At 39.7% G+C, this 16677-nt stretch overlaps 1 protein-coding gene and 1 long non-coding RNA gene across 7 annotated transcripts in view; one reads left to right on the top strand and one right to left on the bottom strand.

The window, feature by feature from the left end:
- tub (TUB bipartite transcription factor) overlaps positions 1–16677 on the top strand; it is a 467593-nt gene that overhangs the window by 364362 nt on the left and 86554 nt on the right. For all 6 annotated transcript variants that reach the window (XM_043705827.2, XM_043705828.2, XM_087996532.1 and 3 more), the window contains exons 2-3: positions 9077–9128; positions 12527–12689. In XM_043705827.2, the coding sequence (XP_043561762.2) occupies positions 9077–9128; positions 12527–12689 (215 nt within the window). The remainder of the gene's footprint in view (positions 1–9076; positions 9129–12526; positions 12690–16677) is intronic.
- On the bottom strand, positions 1466–12290 carry LOC122557792 (uncharacterized). Its single transcript, XR_006313934.2, has 3 exons — positions 12169–12290; positions 9752–9864; positions 1466–2612 (listed from the first exon to the last, which is right to left on the bottom strand). It is a non-coding gene; the product is annotated as an uncharacterized LOC122557792 (long non-coding RNA).

Consider the following 16677-nt stretch of genomic DNA (forward strand, 5'->3'; position numbering starts at 1 on the left):
GAAATTAGTTTTAGACTAAACGAAGTCTTAAGTGGACAAAAATAATAATTAATGTTACTGCTTAAAAATGTTAAGCTCTGACATGTATTGAAAAAGTAATTTATGGGTAATCAACCTTATTTAATTGTAACCATTTAGTGGAAATTCAAGAGAATTGTTTTTGAAAAGTAATTAAATTTGAATTGTCAAGAGAACTTATATAAGTAAGTTAGAAGTATTTCTCACTTCATGTATTCTATTTCATATACCATTGCACACTGAAAATTGCTTTGAAGTTGTGCACTGAATATATCAGCTGATTCATAAACTGCAGGTAAGCTGGATTTTAATCAGGTCGACAAATATTTTAGGTTAGGATTCAGAAGGCTGGATTTTACAGGGCACCATAGTCCCCAAGTCTTCATCTAATAAAACGTGGGACATCATGCCAATCTTCAGGATGGCTGCATCAATTAAATGGCTGACTAGCCATTAAGTGAATCGGGTAGGATTTCAGCTTCTTATAAGCAGGAAAGTCCTCACCTCAGAGAGTACTAGGTGTGGTGGCCATTGCAAGTACTTCAGTCTAGGCTTGAGGACATATTTAGCGGTGAACTGGAACATGGTCAGGTGTTTTGGAATCACACCTGAGGGTGCTGGGGTTTGAAAAGTGAGTGTGGGAAGAAAACTGATAGTGGGAGGGGGTGGCTGGTTACGCTGACTGGGGTTCTCGAAGGTCTCTCCCTTCACATTACCAACCCGTGCCAGCAAGTTTGCTGGTCTGGGTGAGTGGTGTGGACCTCTCTCTTCACCAGTTAAATCCTGGAGGTGGTGGTGCATGAAGGCTACTAAGTGGGTATTCATAAAAGCCTGAACTGACTCACTGACAAGTGGGCTACCTGACAGTGCCCCTTGTATAAAAGATCCATGATACAAAATTGGTAGAGTGGAGGAGTGGGCAAGGTCCCACTGGAGCAGGAGGGTAAAATCCAACTCTATGTGAAATGGGTTTGGGCAATTTCTATTCAATTTTTAATAGGGACAAGGTCAAAAGCCATAAACTAAACATGGATTATTATTCAATCAACATTCTTGGAACAAACCTAAAATAATATCCATATCATAAGGTGGCCTAAAGAAAAGGGAACTTGCTCTGTTAAAAAAAATCATGTTGAATTAGAACATTTTGAACTTTATCTTCCTTCTGAAGGCCAGTCATATTATAGAGTGAAATTGTCCATTTCATCAGAACACGCAGTTAGTATTCCACCTTCAAAAGGTAAATTATGCTAAGTCCAGAAGCAGTAAAAAGACATCAGTCATTAAACCTATTTTAGACATGTTGATAGCATTGATCTTTATGTTAATGACAACATGCATCATTGAGAAGAAATAATTAAATTCAGCTTCGCAGCTTTAACAAGCTCAGTATGATCAAGCAGAGGTTGGGAATACATTTGGATTGTTAATGTTTGACTTCCCTAGATTTATTCCATAACAGATCCAAATGTAACGATGGAGAGTTTAGATTGTTATGAAGTGAAAATGAAATAACATGTTTTTGTGCATGTTAATTGAACTAACATAAAAGTCACATTCAAAATAAATATTTTTCCATCCCATTATAAATGATAAAATCTTACTTTTATCTAACACGTGAACAATATTATAAAGTTATATTTGTTAAGATAGAACATATGCAGCTGAACTTTTCTGATTGGGTAGCAACCCTCATGTCAGGATGAAGCCCAAAGCCCATGTCTTGAACCTGGAAGTAACCATGGAGGTAATCATGGAAGAACCAGAGGATGTGTTTGTTGTGGAGGAGTCTAAATATGAAGCTTCCGCGGAAGGTTCCATCCAATTCAGGACAGTAGCTAGGTTCCAGGGTCAGTAGATCCAATCAGTATCCATGCAGCACATGATGACCTGAGAGGTGGGTTTTACTGTGACAAAAAGGTGATGGCAAGGATGTTCCAAAGTAGAGATGATCTCAGGTGCCCCGCATGCTTACTGCTAGGCTCATTGGACATTGTCATGGAGGGGCTCTGGAATTGAACTTGGTGGAATTTCTTCCTGGCACCTCTGTCACTGAGACATAGAGGTTGTTACTTCAATAGCTCCACCAGCCTGTTAACAGGAGGCCAGTTTTTGAGTTCAGTCAGAAGTGGGAACTGAGTTGGCCTGATTGTTTGTTTCCAGTTCTGTTTTTGGTCCAGCTCCACAACACCTCCATAGTCCCAGGAGTCTCAAGCTGAATAATACTGATGGTAAATGCCATAGAGATGGTGCAGAAAAGGAGTTGTATGGCACTTCTCTTTACTAATAGCCTCAGTTATAGGATCACAGTATTCAGATTGACTAGGAACAGCAGCTGACAATGTGATTGTGCTATTTCATTCACTTACATTTGATGTCTAAATGAATGAAGCAAAAACTAATTAGACTTAAAATGGTTTTCATTGTGTCTGCTGTTTCCTTCCTAGGGCTATTAGAAAATGAGAAGTGCATTAAATCATCAACTGATGCCACAATTCCATGTTGCTATTTTTTGCAAAGTCCAGAATTGAATAGTAAGCAGGATGTTGTAGTGTTGACAGCAGGATTATGGATTGAGTTTAGATGTTAGCTTTCTGTTCAAAGGAATTAATCGATTAGTTCAATAAACTTAAGAGAAATGAATATCTTGGATTTTAGAACACATAAATGGAAATGCATACATCTCTAAATTTACTGAGAATGAAGGTTAACATGCCCGTACAAAATTTGAGACCAAATGCTGAGGCAAATTTCTTTCCCAAAATTTGGGGAATGCTCATAAGGCCTCATAAGGGCAGTAAGTGGGAGGAAGCAAACAAAAGGAGCCATGAATGAGAGTGTCTGGGAAGGTAGCTGTAACTGGGAAAGTGAGGCGGGGTATCTGTGAGGGGACAGTGAGGCAGGGTATCGTGAGTGGAGGGTGTGGGAGAGTGAGGCAAGGAGGAGTCAGACAGATCAGCCAGTATCTCATTGAATGGTGGAACAGGTTTCATGGACTGAGTGGTTGACTCCTGATCTTTCACTGGTCAGTTAGCCCATGTGAAGTGAGGGCTATATTCTAACATTACAGCTATAATTCAATATGTCTATCCTTGCAAGACACTAGATGGGCCTAACTATAATTCCAAGTTGTGCAAAAGAATCATGTTTAGAACCCCAGGCTATATGTTTTCCATTAACATCAGTGATGACAGATTTACACTGTGTGTAAAATTATCAACAAATTTATAAACAGAAGAATCATGCATTGGAATCAGTTAAGCAGATGTTTACTAGACTAATATCTGGAATCAGCTGATTGCTTTATGAGGAAAGGCTAGACAGACTAGGCATGTAACCTCTGAAGTTTGGAAGACTCAGAGATTACTCAAACGAAACCAGCAAGATCTTGACCAGGTGGATATGGAAAACATATTTCCTCTTATGGGAGAATCTAGAATTGGAGGTCATAGTTTAAAAGTAAGGAGTTGTCCAATTAAGACAAAGATGAAGGAATATTTTTTTCTCTTAGAGAGTTGAGAGTCTTTGGAATTTGACAGAATCTTTCAATATTTTTAAGGCAGAAGTAGATAGATTCTTGATTGCCATTGGGATGAAAGAGTATCTGGGATGCAGAGTTGAAATTAAAAGCAGATCAGCCATGGTGGAGAACAGTAGACCAGGCTCAAAGGGATGAATGGCATAATCTTATTCCTTCTTCATATGTCCATATTAATCTATTTTAACAGTAAAAACATACAGCATAAAAACCTTCAAATAAGTGATAACTCCTTTCGTATTTCAAGCCATTTACATTGACATCAAAAGAGTAGATTAAAATAATTACTTAATTTATGGACACCTTTAGAAAGCAATAGCTTGTTTCTAATGAAAGCTAAGAGTGGTAAAGTTCACAATAGGGTACTTGTCACAATAGCTTTTAACAGAAAATGAAAAGTAAAGATTTGCAACAATATGGAATGACTGATAACTTAATGGTAAGGTCCTAGGGAGTGTTACTGAACAAAGAGACCTTGGAGTGCAGATTCATAGCTCCTTGAAAGTAGAGTCGCAGGTAGATAGGATAGTGAAGGTGGTGTTTGGTATGCTTTCCTTTATTGGTCAGAGTATTGAGTGCAGGAGTTGGGAGGTCATGTTGTGGCTGTACATGACATTGGTTAGGCCACTGTTGGAATTTTGCGTGCAACTCTGGTCTCCTTCCTATAGGAAGGATGTTGTGAAACTTGAAAGGACTCAGAAAAGATTTACAAGGATGTTGCCAGGGTTGGAAGATTTGAGCTATAGGGAGAGGCTGAACAGGCTGGGGCTGTTTTCCCTGGAGCATCGAAGGCTGAGGGGTGACCTTATAGAGGTTTATAAAATCATGAGGGGCTTGGATAGGGTAAATAGACAAGGTCGTTTCCCTGGGGTCGGTGTGTCCAGAACCAGAGGGCATACGTTTAGGGTGAGAGGGGAAAGATATAAAAGAGACCTAAGGGGCAACCTTTTCACGCAGAGCGTGGTGTGTGTGTGGAATGGGCTGCCAGAGGAATTGGTGGAGGCTACTACAATTGCAACATTTAAAAGACATCTGGATGGGTATATGAATAGGAAGGGTTTGGCAGGTGGGACTAGATTGGGTTGGGATATCTGGTCAGCATGGACGAATTGGACCAAACGGTCTGCTTCCATGCTGTACATCTCTATGACTGTATAACTCTACATTCAAAATATACTGTGGAAGAAAAATAGTAAATTCATTTGTTCTTCACACCTCAGTAACTCTGACATGACGGCAATGTGTTGTACAGCAAATCATCATAACATACGAAGGAGAGGCATTAGATTCGCATAGCAGCGAAGATAAATACTATAAAACATTTGTCAGCCATAATTGCATTCAGGTCTCATTAATAGATAGGGATATTATCTATCTCTAAATACTATCATAAATAACTTGCTGTTAACAGGTTTTCATTTGACATTTGTATAAAATTTTGACATGAGAACGTTAATTAATTGACATATCTATACCATGGGTCGAGAATGGCAATGATTGTTTTGACACTGAATCCTTGGGAAGTTATTAATGAAGTTAATCCTTCAATTTATATCACAGGAATAGTCGGGTTAATAAATAATTTTGAGCACCAAAGTAAACTACCGGTGTTATTAATAAAATGAGGCATGAGTTGAAGCCGGTTGATGTGAAAGACGCCTTTGCAGTGCAGCTACACAACATATAAAACAAAACAGCAGCTCATGTGGTTAAGGCCATTTGAAAGGGTAACGGGCACAAAACAATATTACTCAGCACCAGTGTAAATTAATAGGTGTAACTGTGAAGGGAGAATCCTAGAGCAAGACAGAGTGGGAGCCAAAGTTGCCTTGTGTGGCCTATTTACTGCCTCTGCTCTTGATCCTCCAAGGAACCTAAATAAGGCAAATGAAGATGCTTCCCTGTGTTATTCTAGTTTTTGGTACAGCAACTAGAAAATATAGTCTAACAGGGAAGTCATTGCTGCTCTCCCATTCAGCCCTTGCATTAAGTAACAACTCAGGCTCCGATTACATCATTAGAGCCCAAATGCACTGATCTAAGAATTGCTTGCGGAATGTGTACATGTAGTTTTAAGTTTTGGTCAGTTACAAGAAGGCAGGAAAGGAGTGGGTAAGCCCCCTCAGATAACTGCCTGACAAGGAGAGAGTAAGAATTTACAGAAGAATGGTCAATGCTTCATATTTATTTCACCATGGACAGCAATACGTAAATACACCTGTTGCCATCACTTTTAAATCAAGATTATTAAAGCTGTTTGTGGTACAGCTTTAATATTGCCAAGGTGTTAATCGAGCAAAATTAATGAATCTGCATTCAAATCAAAATAGATTGATTTGATCTTCTTCCACATGGCTAGTTTTCATAACTGTTTCTAGTTTCCTTACTTATTATAAAGTGAGAACCCCTATTCAGTTATAGCAAGTGCAGTGTCTTTGATAATTGTACTTGTGTTCAACTGAAGAACTCCATTCTGGAAATGAGTTCTAAGAAAACTATGCAATGGAACAAAGACACAACTCTGGTGAGACTCAAAAGCCCTTTGCCCATGGTTGGATAGGGGAATTTCATTTTTTTTAAACTTTGCTTCATAGTAGCGAAGAAAAACATTGTAGTTTCTCTAAAGAAGAAGCAAAAAAAAACAAAAGCTCTCATTTTCCTGTGTGATACAATGATGTGTTTATCACATTTCTGTTGCTGACTGCTTGTTTTTATTGACAGTGTAAAAGGCCTGATTTCAGTTTGGACTATAATCTGAGAATGTCTCCTTGTATGTTGTAGACACAAAAGACATAACCCCAGACAGAAATCTAATTTGTGATGTTGTTGCTTTCTTATTCTGATACAGCAGTAGGTGCATAAGAAAATCATAAGTGGAACTAACCAGGATAAGTCCTGACCAACTTTTACTAATGCATCATGAGGAGACTTTAGGAGGGGTTTTCTGACTGATATTGAGGCAATATGTGGTGTTTGCGAAGGGAATTGAATATAGTAAAATTGGGATAGCACTCTTCTATATATATATATATATATATATATATGCCTTATATTATTACCTCTGTGAATACCAGACTACCGAGATGACTATTCATAACCTGGTCATTGTATTGATTCTGTTTGTTTGTGCATCTCTGCACCTACTCTGCAGTTGTAGCATTATATTCTGCATTTTGTTCTGTTACCCTGATGTACTTATGTAAGGTATGATCTGTCTGGATAGCACACAAAACTATACGTTTCACTGTATCTTGGTACATGTGACAATAATAAATAAAATAAAATCAGAAGTTTGCAATTTGAAATGGAATATTAAAGGAATTTTTAACTTTTTGATATTAAGACAAGCATAAAGTAGAGGCCATTCATTCAGTAGTTGCAAATTTGTAATCCCTTCTGACAATGAAATACATTCTCATAGCAACACTGTCCACCCATACCAGATGGGAACTCACAGTTTGGTCCAACATTGAGTACAATATAAAATATTTTTTATTGCTCCAGAACCAAGAGCAGGTGGTGCTCTCCAAATGAGAAGAAGCATAATATGCCAATAACAGCCCATATTTATGTTGCATCTTTATTTTGGCAAAATGTCCAAAAGTAATGGCATCCAGGTAAATTTGATACTGAGCCACATAAAATATGAGGACAGGTGACTAAAAGCTTAATCAAGAACAAAGGAAAATAGTGTAAATGCTGACTACTGGAAATCTGAAAGTAAAACACAAAATGCTAGAGAAACTTTACAGGTCAGGCAGCATCTGTGGAGAGAGACACAAAATTAATGTTTCAGATCTAGGACCTTCAGAACTAAAGGAACATAGAAATGTAATAACAACAAGTAGTGATTTATTATTGCACTCATCTCAGAAAGCCAAAAAAATACCTTTAAGACAGTGAGGTGACATCACTACCAGGGATCCCAGAAGTGGCCATTGGTGTGACTAAATCGCTGGAGCCCTCCATTTTCCCGGGAGCTCAAGGAGGAGGGATTTGCACCCTTAAAGAACAGGAACCCTGACATCAGGCACTTACGTTGCCTGATAGCCACAGAATCGATTTGAGGTTCCTGGAAATGGCTGATGTAAATTCAGCTTCACATTTCAACCGAACAATGTTATGACAAGGCTTCCTCACTTGTCGAGGCAAACTTTCCATAAAACGTGACCTTTATTTCTTTGTAAGGATAAAGACTTAATCACCATAAATTCAGACATTGCAGATGTCAAAATTGTATCAAAGATATTAAGAGAGTGACATGTCATTATTCGGAGGTCACTCGTTGCAAAGCAAACATTTTCTGGGATCAGACCTTAATCACAGTCCATGATTCCTTTTTAAAGTGCTAAAGGCAATGCTTTAGTGTCCAAGATGTCTCACTAACCACAGGTGAACACAAGGTCTTGTAAGAATCAATAGCAGTTTCTATGCCTCCCTTTAACTTAACAGGGGATATTATTTTTTTCCAGATGTAGATAATTATTTTAAGTTGAAGCTAAAATGTATGCCTCCAATTCTTTTACTTAAGGTTCTAGCAATATGGTAACCTTACTCAGGGGCATTGAAAATAGAAAGAAAATTTGACAGGTTCATACTTTTCTACATGAATTAATGGGAAATGCCCACAATTGAAACTAATCTGAGATCTTTATGATAAAATGCCTGACACAAATGTAGGATAAGTACAAAGTTTGGATGTTGAAACTTTACTCAAGAATGGTGGAGGTCTGTTTTCATAGAATGACTTCCATTACTTTGAAGTTTGGCAACTGAAGTTGTTGCAGACGTAGTTATGTTGCCTGTAGTTTCTTAGTACATTGCTGTTTACACTTGAAAAATTGTAGACAGCGTACCTGGAATTTTATCATCAGCCTGTCATTGCTTTTGAGCTGCCAACTTCAATAAGGAACATTAAAAGGTTCTGCTGCTTGACTTAACTTTTATCTCTTTAAATATGCGATGTATTCTCCAGAGGGCACCGGTAATACCGGAGTCATCAGAGACAGGGGTTCTCAGAATATATTGCTTTTCTAGCATGATAAAGCAATTTGGCCTCTTTTAACCAACCATCCAGCTTCCAAAATTTACTGAGAAAAGTCACTTAGGAGAAATGGCTTATTCCATTTAGACAGTCCAACAAACTGCATATTGTTGTTAACATCAAGGAATCCAAAAGTTCAAGAAAATGCAATATTCTTACAATAGGAAGAAATTACCTTGCTAGTTGGCTGTCAACAACATAAATTAATAAATGAAATAATATTTAAAGTTCTTTGAAAGTTCTCCAATTAGATATTAAATTTCTCCAAGTAGAAATTAAAGATTACAGGAGTACAGGAAAAGAGCAGGACAGTGAGACTTAAAACGTTCAGGGTAGATTATGATGGGCTGAAGGGCCTCCTTCTGTGCTGTATAAGTTTATTATTTTATTGACATTTTATGCCTGGGCTTGAAGAATCTATGATGTCAAATTCTAACATGCGTATATTGATTACTTGTACTTGTTTTCCCTCTCAGTGTTCTGGATGACGAGGGCAGTAACCTGAGACAACAGAAGCTTGACAGACAGGTAAGGGGTTTAAGTGTTACACATAGAGTAACTTTGTTTCCCTGTCTAAAGACATTGCCAAACTTTATTGTTTGAATCAGTCAATGTTTGGTTAAATAATCAAATACAATTAGAGAATATAAATTCTTTGGGAATTCTTTGGTGACATTTTAGTCAGTCTGTTTCATACACTACAGTGTATCTACTGCCCAGTAAATCAAACTTGAAAGCAATACATTCACAGAATTCCTGTGGCCAATACGTTGGTCTCTCTTTGATCTGCCACTCCATCTATTTTTTCCAAATCTTCCATTTCATGTTTCTTTGTAAACAATTTATCACTTGGACATTTAATGGCATAGTGGCACTTTGAATCATACTAGAAATAAGTAAGGCAATGACTAATAGCATTATTGCTCAAATATTAATCCAAAGATCAAGGTATGTTTGGATTAATTAGTGTTTGGATTAATTAATGTTTGGACCTGAATTAGAATCCTGCCATAGCAGATTGTGGAATTGTGAATTCAATAAAAAAATTCTGGAATTAAAAAGCCTAATGATGGCTATGAAATTATTGTCAATTGATGATAACATCCATTCGGTTCACTAATGTCCTTTAGGGAAGGAAACTGCCAACTTACTTCATCTGACCTCCATGTGACTCCAGATCCACTGCGATACAGTTGACTCTTAAATGCCCTCTGGACAATGGGGGATGGGAATAAATGCTGGCCTAGCCAGTACTGCCTAAATCCTGTGAATGAATGGAAAAAAACCCATCAATTTACAGCCACAAGCGTTTCTGGGATTCAGTTGCTTATTGTAAATATGTTTTTTCTCATCTCAAAGTTATCAATTACATTCCTCGCCTCAATTTTATTTGTTAAAGTTTTCATTTCCTGCTGGTCTCGCCAAGTTTTAAACACTGTGGCTTCTATTTTCTGTCAGATTGTTGTTTGAATGCTGCTGGAAAGCACTGCTTCTGACCTTTGTTCTAGTACTGTGGGGTTTTCTGCAAATTTGACTCCCATCAAAGCTAGACAACTTCCCATAGTTGCTACTTTGGCACAGTCCAATAACTTGAATGGGAAATTTCCAAATGAAATTTTTGCAGTCATATATACAACTTATTAAATTCTACCCTGTATACTTCCATAGTTCTATCCTCATCTTTCCAAATTTATCAAAATCTGACCATGCCTCATAAGGTGTAAGAAGATCAACTTTTTGATAAATTTTATCCATGAAAGTTAACAAACTATCCAAACCTTTGTCCACGTTCAAATTATCAGGCTCCAATTCCAGAAAAATAATCTTTATTGCTTATCTTGCTTCTGTATGATAACAAAAGTGCTAAGGCCATGCATTGCTTCCTGGTTGGTGGAGAAATAACTCAGTCTACATTGTGATTCAATTCTTCCACTGGTCATAAGGCTCATTTTCATGAAACAGGGGTCGAGTGATCATAATTTTAATGCAACTTTACACTTTGGCTCAACCATTCTTTGCTACCAATATTATACTTAAAAAGATAACTGTATTTAAACAGACTTCAAGTCCACACATTTAGTGAGAACTTTATTGCAGGTAGGAGAAAGTGAGGACTGCAGATGCTGGAGATCAGTGTCGAGAGTGTGGTGCTGGAAAAGCACAGCAGGTCAGGCAGCATCTAAGAAGCAGGAGAATCAACATTTCGGGCATAAGCCCTTCATCATTTCTGTTGAAGGGCTTATGCCCAAAACGTCAATTTGCCTGCTGCTCGGATGCTGCCTGACCTGCTGTGCTTTTCCAGCACCACTCTCTCGACTTTATTTCAGGTAGCCACACTCTGTAAAACTCGCCATTGATTACTAGCTCCCGATACTTATACAATCCCTTCAAACTGAATTAACTCTTAATTAAAATATTCATCATCTGTTCCCACATTCTGAGGCCTAAGGCGTTTCTTCACACTATACTGGATATTAAAGTGAAGGGAGCCTGCAAATAGTAACTTTACTACATTCATTAAATGAACACTAAGTTATTTTCTATAATGTAGGTAAAAACAATGACTGCTGATGCTGGAAACCAGATTCTGGATTAGTGGTGCTGGAAGACCATTGCATTTCAGGCAGCATCCGAGGAGCAGTAAAATCGACATTTCGGGCAAAAGCCCTTCATCAGGAATAAAATGTGCTCACTAATAAAAAAACAGAACCCAGCAGATATTTACCAAAGCTTCTAAGGCAGATCTTTCCATATCCACAACCACTACCATCTAGAAGGACAGAAAACAAAAGAAAAGGCTGGAGAGATCACAGCAGGTCAGGTAGCATCCATGCAGAGAAAACAAGCTAACGTTTTGAGTTCAGATGACTCTACATCAGAGCTGAAGTGAAGTGTAGAGGGGGCAGCATTTATGCAATAATTTGGGGGTGGAGAGTGGGAAATTTGGAATGCTGGGGGAGAAGGATGTTGAGGGTCTCAGATTAAGTGATCGGAATGTGGGAATGGCAGTACAATGGTGTCTTGAACTGCCAGATTGGAAAGAACGGACAGTCCCACTGGAGTGGGGGGAAGGGAGAGAGGACATGGTGACAGAGAATGTAACAGATAAAGCTAAAACAAAGGGAAGGAATGGGTTCACAATCTGAAGGTGTTGAACTCAATATTGAGCCCACAAGGCTGTAAAGTGCCTAGTTTGAAGACGAGATGTTGCTCCTCCAGCTTTCCCTGTGATTTGCAGGAGCGTTATAGCATGCTGAGGCGAGACAAGTGGGCATGCGAATAGGATGCTGTGTTAAAATGACTAGCTAAAAGAAGGTTGGGGTCACGCTTGTGTACTCACCAGAGGTGTTCTGCCCCCTCCACACTTCACTTCAGCTCTGATGAAGAGCTATCTAGATTTGAAACTCAGCTTGCTTTTTCTCTGTGGATGCTGCTTGACTCGCTTTGATCTCCAGCACTTTTTGTTTTCAATACAGTAATTTGCTCCTATCATCTAGAAGGACACATATAGCAGATACATGGGAGCACCATGATGGGAACCTGGCAAATTTCCCTCCAAAGCACTTACCAATCTGACTTTGCAGTATATCACTGTTATTTCACTGTAACTGGGTCACATTCCTGGAACACCATCTCAAATAGCAATGTAGATGTACTTACACTACCTGGACTATGGTGTATCAAGCTTACCACCACCTTACCCAGGGTGGCCTAGCCAGTGAGCCCACATTCTATGAATGAATGAAAAGGGTATTATTGTAGATTTATGCTAATAAAAGCCTCAAAGCCTGAATGCAAACAAATCATTGCTCTACGTTGGAAGTTACGTTGTAGGTTGAACAAGTCTAAAGTTCATTCAAACCTCTGACAAATTGAAATAGTTATATGAGCTTATTAAATGATTAACAGACATGTACTTCCTGCAGCGCGCTTTACTGGAACAGAAGCAAAAGAAGAAGCGGCAGGAGCCCCTGATGGTCCAGTCAAATGTTGACAGCCGATCACGGACTCGGCGAATGAAGCAATCAGAAGAGCAGGCCCCTCTGGTTGAATCTTACCTTAACAGTAACAGCAGTACCATTTATCATGGTAAGTCAATGCTGTTTATGTGTCCTTATTTTAAATAATTTGATCACAATCTTTAGCACTAAATCCACTTTAGCACTAAATCCACTTTAGCACTAAATAACGGGTTACTAACATTGCCCAATTTGAATTATAAGGTATTTAAATTCTTTTAGATTAAAGAATGACTTTCAATCATCATAACTATATGATAAAGTTCATTGTGTGACAGCAATCTATACATGATTGGTTATCCAACATTGGAGACTACTTCATTGTTATAGAACAGAAATTAAACCACACTTACGTCAAGCAGGGTTCGAAGACTATCTTATTTCGAGGGTTCATCTTGAGTTTTCTCAAGGACTATTTTTTTGATTTTTGAAATTACATTTTGTCCTTTGAGGTTTCTTTTTCGGTCTCACTTACTCTGCCATTATATGATGTCGTCAATTTGTACCAATACCTTCTGTATTTCTGTTAATATTTGGGGAATTTGAACTTGCACAGAAATAGCATGAGAGGAATACATCAATATCCTTAATAATCATCACCACTCCATTAAACCTAAAACTACAACACACAAGAAAAGCTTTCATTTCCTGGAAACCACAGTATTTAAATTAGCACAAGACAGCAGATATAAATTAATGATAAATGCTTTCTTGAAAATAAACAGGCACACTTCTGTACAAAACACCCACCACCCTAAACATGCTTTCTATGAATGGTAAGATCCCTTGCTATATTATTGTGTCTTTGTAGCTAACACTGTCTCTGCATTTCAAGTATTTATAGTATGTAAAACGTTTTGAAAAATGGCAATATAAATGCAAATCTTTATGAAATAAAATTGTCCAACATTAAATTATACACAATGTGTGGAATTTTCCCATTTTTAGTTAAAGGATTTTTCTTGAGTGGGATTCACATAATCTTCCTGATTAATTATACAACTAGCCTCTTGAGCATCTTTCCTGAGGAATAATGTGTCTGGAGAGGAGGAAATGCTCACTATTTCTGAGACCTTCTGGTTTTCATCCATATTTAAAGTCCCGCTGCACTCCACTTTAGATGCTGTAAACCAGAAACTGCTCTTTGCACTGAAGTGCTTGACTATTCTCACTAACGGGCGCCATGGTGGCTCAGTGGTTAACACTGCTGCCTCGCGTCATCAGTGACCTGGGTTTCGTTCCATTCTGGGTGACTGTGTATGTAGAGTTTGCACATACTCCCCGCGTCTGCATGGGTTTCCTCCAGGTGCTCCTGTTTCCTCCCACAGTCCAGAGACGTGCAGGCTAGGTGGATTGGCCATGGTAAAATGCGGGGTTACAGGGATGGGGTCAGTCTGGGTGGGCCAAATGGCCTGCTTCCACACTGTAGGACTCCTATGATGCTATGATGAGGCATGATCCAGAGGAATGGAAAGCCCATGGACGGCTTCATAGATAGGGAGCTGAAGGTTTTGGTGGATTGGGTAGTGGAGAGGAAGGCTGTCCTTTATCTTGCTAGCTGCCACAATAGACCATGCCAGCTCGGGCCAGTGCTGTGTCTCAGATGAAGCAGGTTGTGGGAAGGTCAGTGATCTTCTTTGCTCCAGCACAGTAAATGTCACATCTCTCTGTTACCCCTCACTCACACTGTCTCTGCATTGAACTCTACTCTCACCAAACCTCACAGGCGCAAAGTTTTAATATTACATGCATCATGTCCACTCAACACTCTTACCCATTTCATCCTCCCAAATTACAACTTTTCCTGCCTTCTGCATTTCCTATTCTCACAAACTTTTCTGCTCCATTAACTGTATGTCTATTCACTCCCATCAAATCCAATCCCTCCCTTTGTCAAATTGCAGGAAAGGTAGGTCCTCTCCCCTACACTGATGTCTCCACAGTATCCCAACTCACCTACCCATAGCCAGACTTGTTGCACTTAACCTGCAGAACTGTACTCCATTCCCTGGAGTGCAAAGATGTGAATCCCTGCATCCTAACAGGACCAAGGACCTGACCAACTGTAGTCAGCCCCTGAATGGAGTAGGTCCTTGCTCTTGACTGACTGTAATCTCTCTTGATCACACTAACCACTGCTTTCCTTTGTTTTTCATACATGGCAATTCAGTTGAAGTACCTATAGGTGTGCTTGCTGTGTGAACAGCTGACACATGCTGCAATTGTAACATTGATGTAGCATGGTGCCATACAGCTCCTGTATTGTTCTATGTTCCCAATGTGACAGGCTGCCTGCCTCTCTCTCTGCAAGTGATGGAGGCTGGCAGCCTGTAACTGAGGACTAAAGATTCTGTATGCTAAGAAAGTAATGTGACCCACACAGAGGTTTGTAACCCATAAGGCGGTACTGAATCAGTGAGAAAGCATTGTTAAGTGGAGAGAAACTGGCAGCCTCCAAATAAGTGGAATGCAAGTGATTACTTAGAAAGAAAGCTGATAGCCGTAAGATGCATCTTGCATGAATACATGAGATGCATACCTATTCCTGAGTGCAAAGCAATCAATGCAATGCAAGATCTAGGTGTCCCTGAGCTCCAAGTGTTGAAGGGCTGAAGTGGAGCTCAAGTTATTTTGATAACAGGCCTGATGATGTGGTGAGATGTGTGCATAGATGAAAGCTCAAGGTGAATGATGGTCATGGAGCATACCGGCACATTAATGTGAAGAAGCAGTTGGATGTTGGCTGGGACAAGCACTCAGCAAGTTCCAGCTGTCAGGTATCTGCTTCAGGTACCTGCTGTAATTTACATGTCAAGAATTTGCACCATCTAGTTTCTCAGGAAGGGAAGAGAATTGGGAGTGGCATTTAAATGAGCTGTGTTGGGGCTTTAGCACAATGTAAGTGCACAGAAATATTGTTGCCCATCTTTAACTGTTCTCAAGAAGGTGATAGTGATCTGCCTTTTTACATTGTTGCTGCCTGAATGATTAAGTGATTACATAGTGGTGTTTGCAATAGTTTTCCAGAATTAGAACACACTGAGAGAAACAGAATAGTGATATATTTCCAAGTTAAGATGGTGGCAGGTTTGAAGAGAAACTTGTTGTTAATTTGCCATCATCTCCCCATCATCCACTGAGTAACAGAACTGAGCCATTTTAAATGTAAATAGTAGGGAAGTTTTCTTTTTATAAGTTTTGCATTCCATTAATAAGTTTAACATTTTGATATCTCTTTTCCCAAATGATTTGGTATGTTTCAATTACAGTCAAGATTAGGGTGGTGCTAGAAAAGCACAGCAGGTCAGGCAGTATCCAAGGAGCCGGAAAATCAATGTTTTAAGCAAAGGTCCTTCATCAGGGATGAGGCTGGGAGCTTTGGGGGTGGAGAGATTAATGGGAGGGGCTTGGGCGTGGGGAGAAGGTAGCTGAGAGCGCAATAGGTGGATGGAGGTGGTTGTGAGGGTGATAGGTTGAAGAGGAAGGTGGAGTGGATAGGTGGGAAGGAAGATTGACAGATGGGACAGGTCATGAGGACGGTGCTGAGCTGGAAGGTTGGAACTGGGATAAGGTGGGGGAGGGGAATGAGGAAACTGGTGAAGTCCACATTGCTGCCATGGGGTTGAAGGGTCCTGAGATGGAAGATGAGGCATTCTTTCTCCTGGCGATGGGGGGTGAACAAGTGGCAGTGGAGGAGGCATGTCCTCGGCAGAGTGGGAGGGGGAGTTGAAATGTTTGGCCACGGGGCAGTGGTGTTGATTCGTGCGGGTGTCCCGGAGATGTTCTCTGAAGCGCATTGCAAGAAGGCGTCCAGTCTCCCCATTGTAGAGAAGAGTACATCGGGAGCAACGGATACAATAAATGACTTGTGCGGAAGTGCAGGTGAAACTTTGATGGATGTGGAAGGCTCCTTTGGGGCCTTGAATGGAGATGAAGGGGGAGGTGTGGGTGCAGGTTTTGCAATTCCTGTGGTGGCAGGGGAAGCTGCCGAGAGGGGAGGGTGGGTTGTTGCAGGATGTGGACCTGACACGGAGGAACAATCTTTGCGGAAAGTGGAT

Source organism: Chiloscyllium plagiosum, unplaced genomic scaffold (assembly GCF_037043375.1).
Source record: "Chiloscyllium plagiosum isolate Xiang-an unplaced genomic scaffold, Cpla_swu_hap1 HiC_scaffold_18, whole genome shotgun sequence".
NCBI lineage: Eukaryota > Metazoa > Chordata > Chondrichthyes > Orectolobiformes > Hemiscylliidae > Chiloscyllium > Chiloscyllium plagiosum.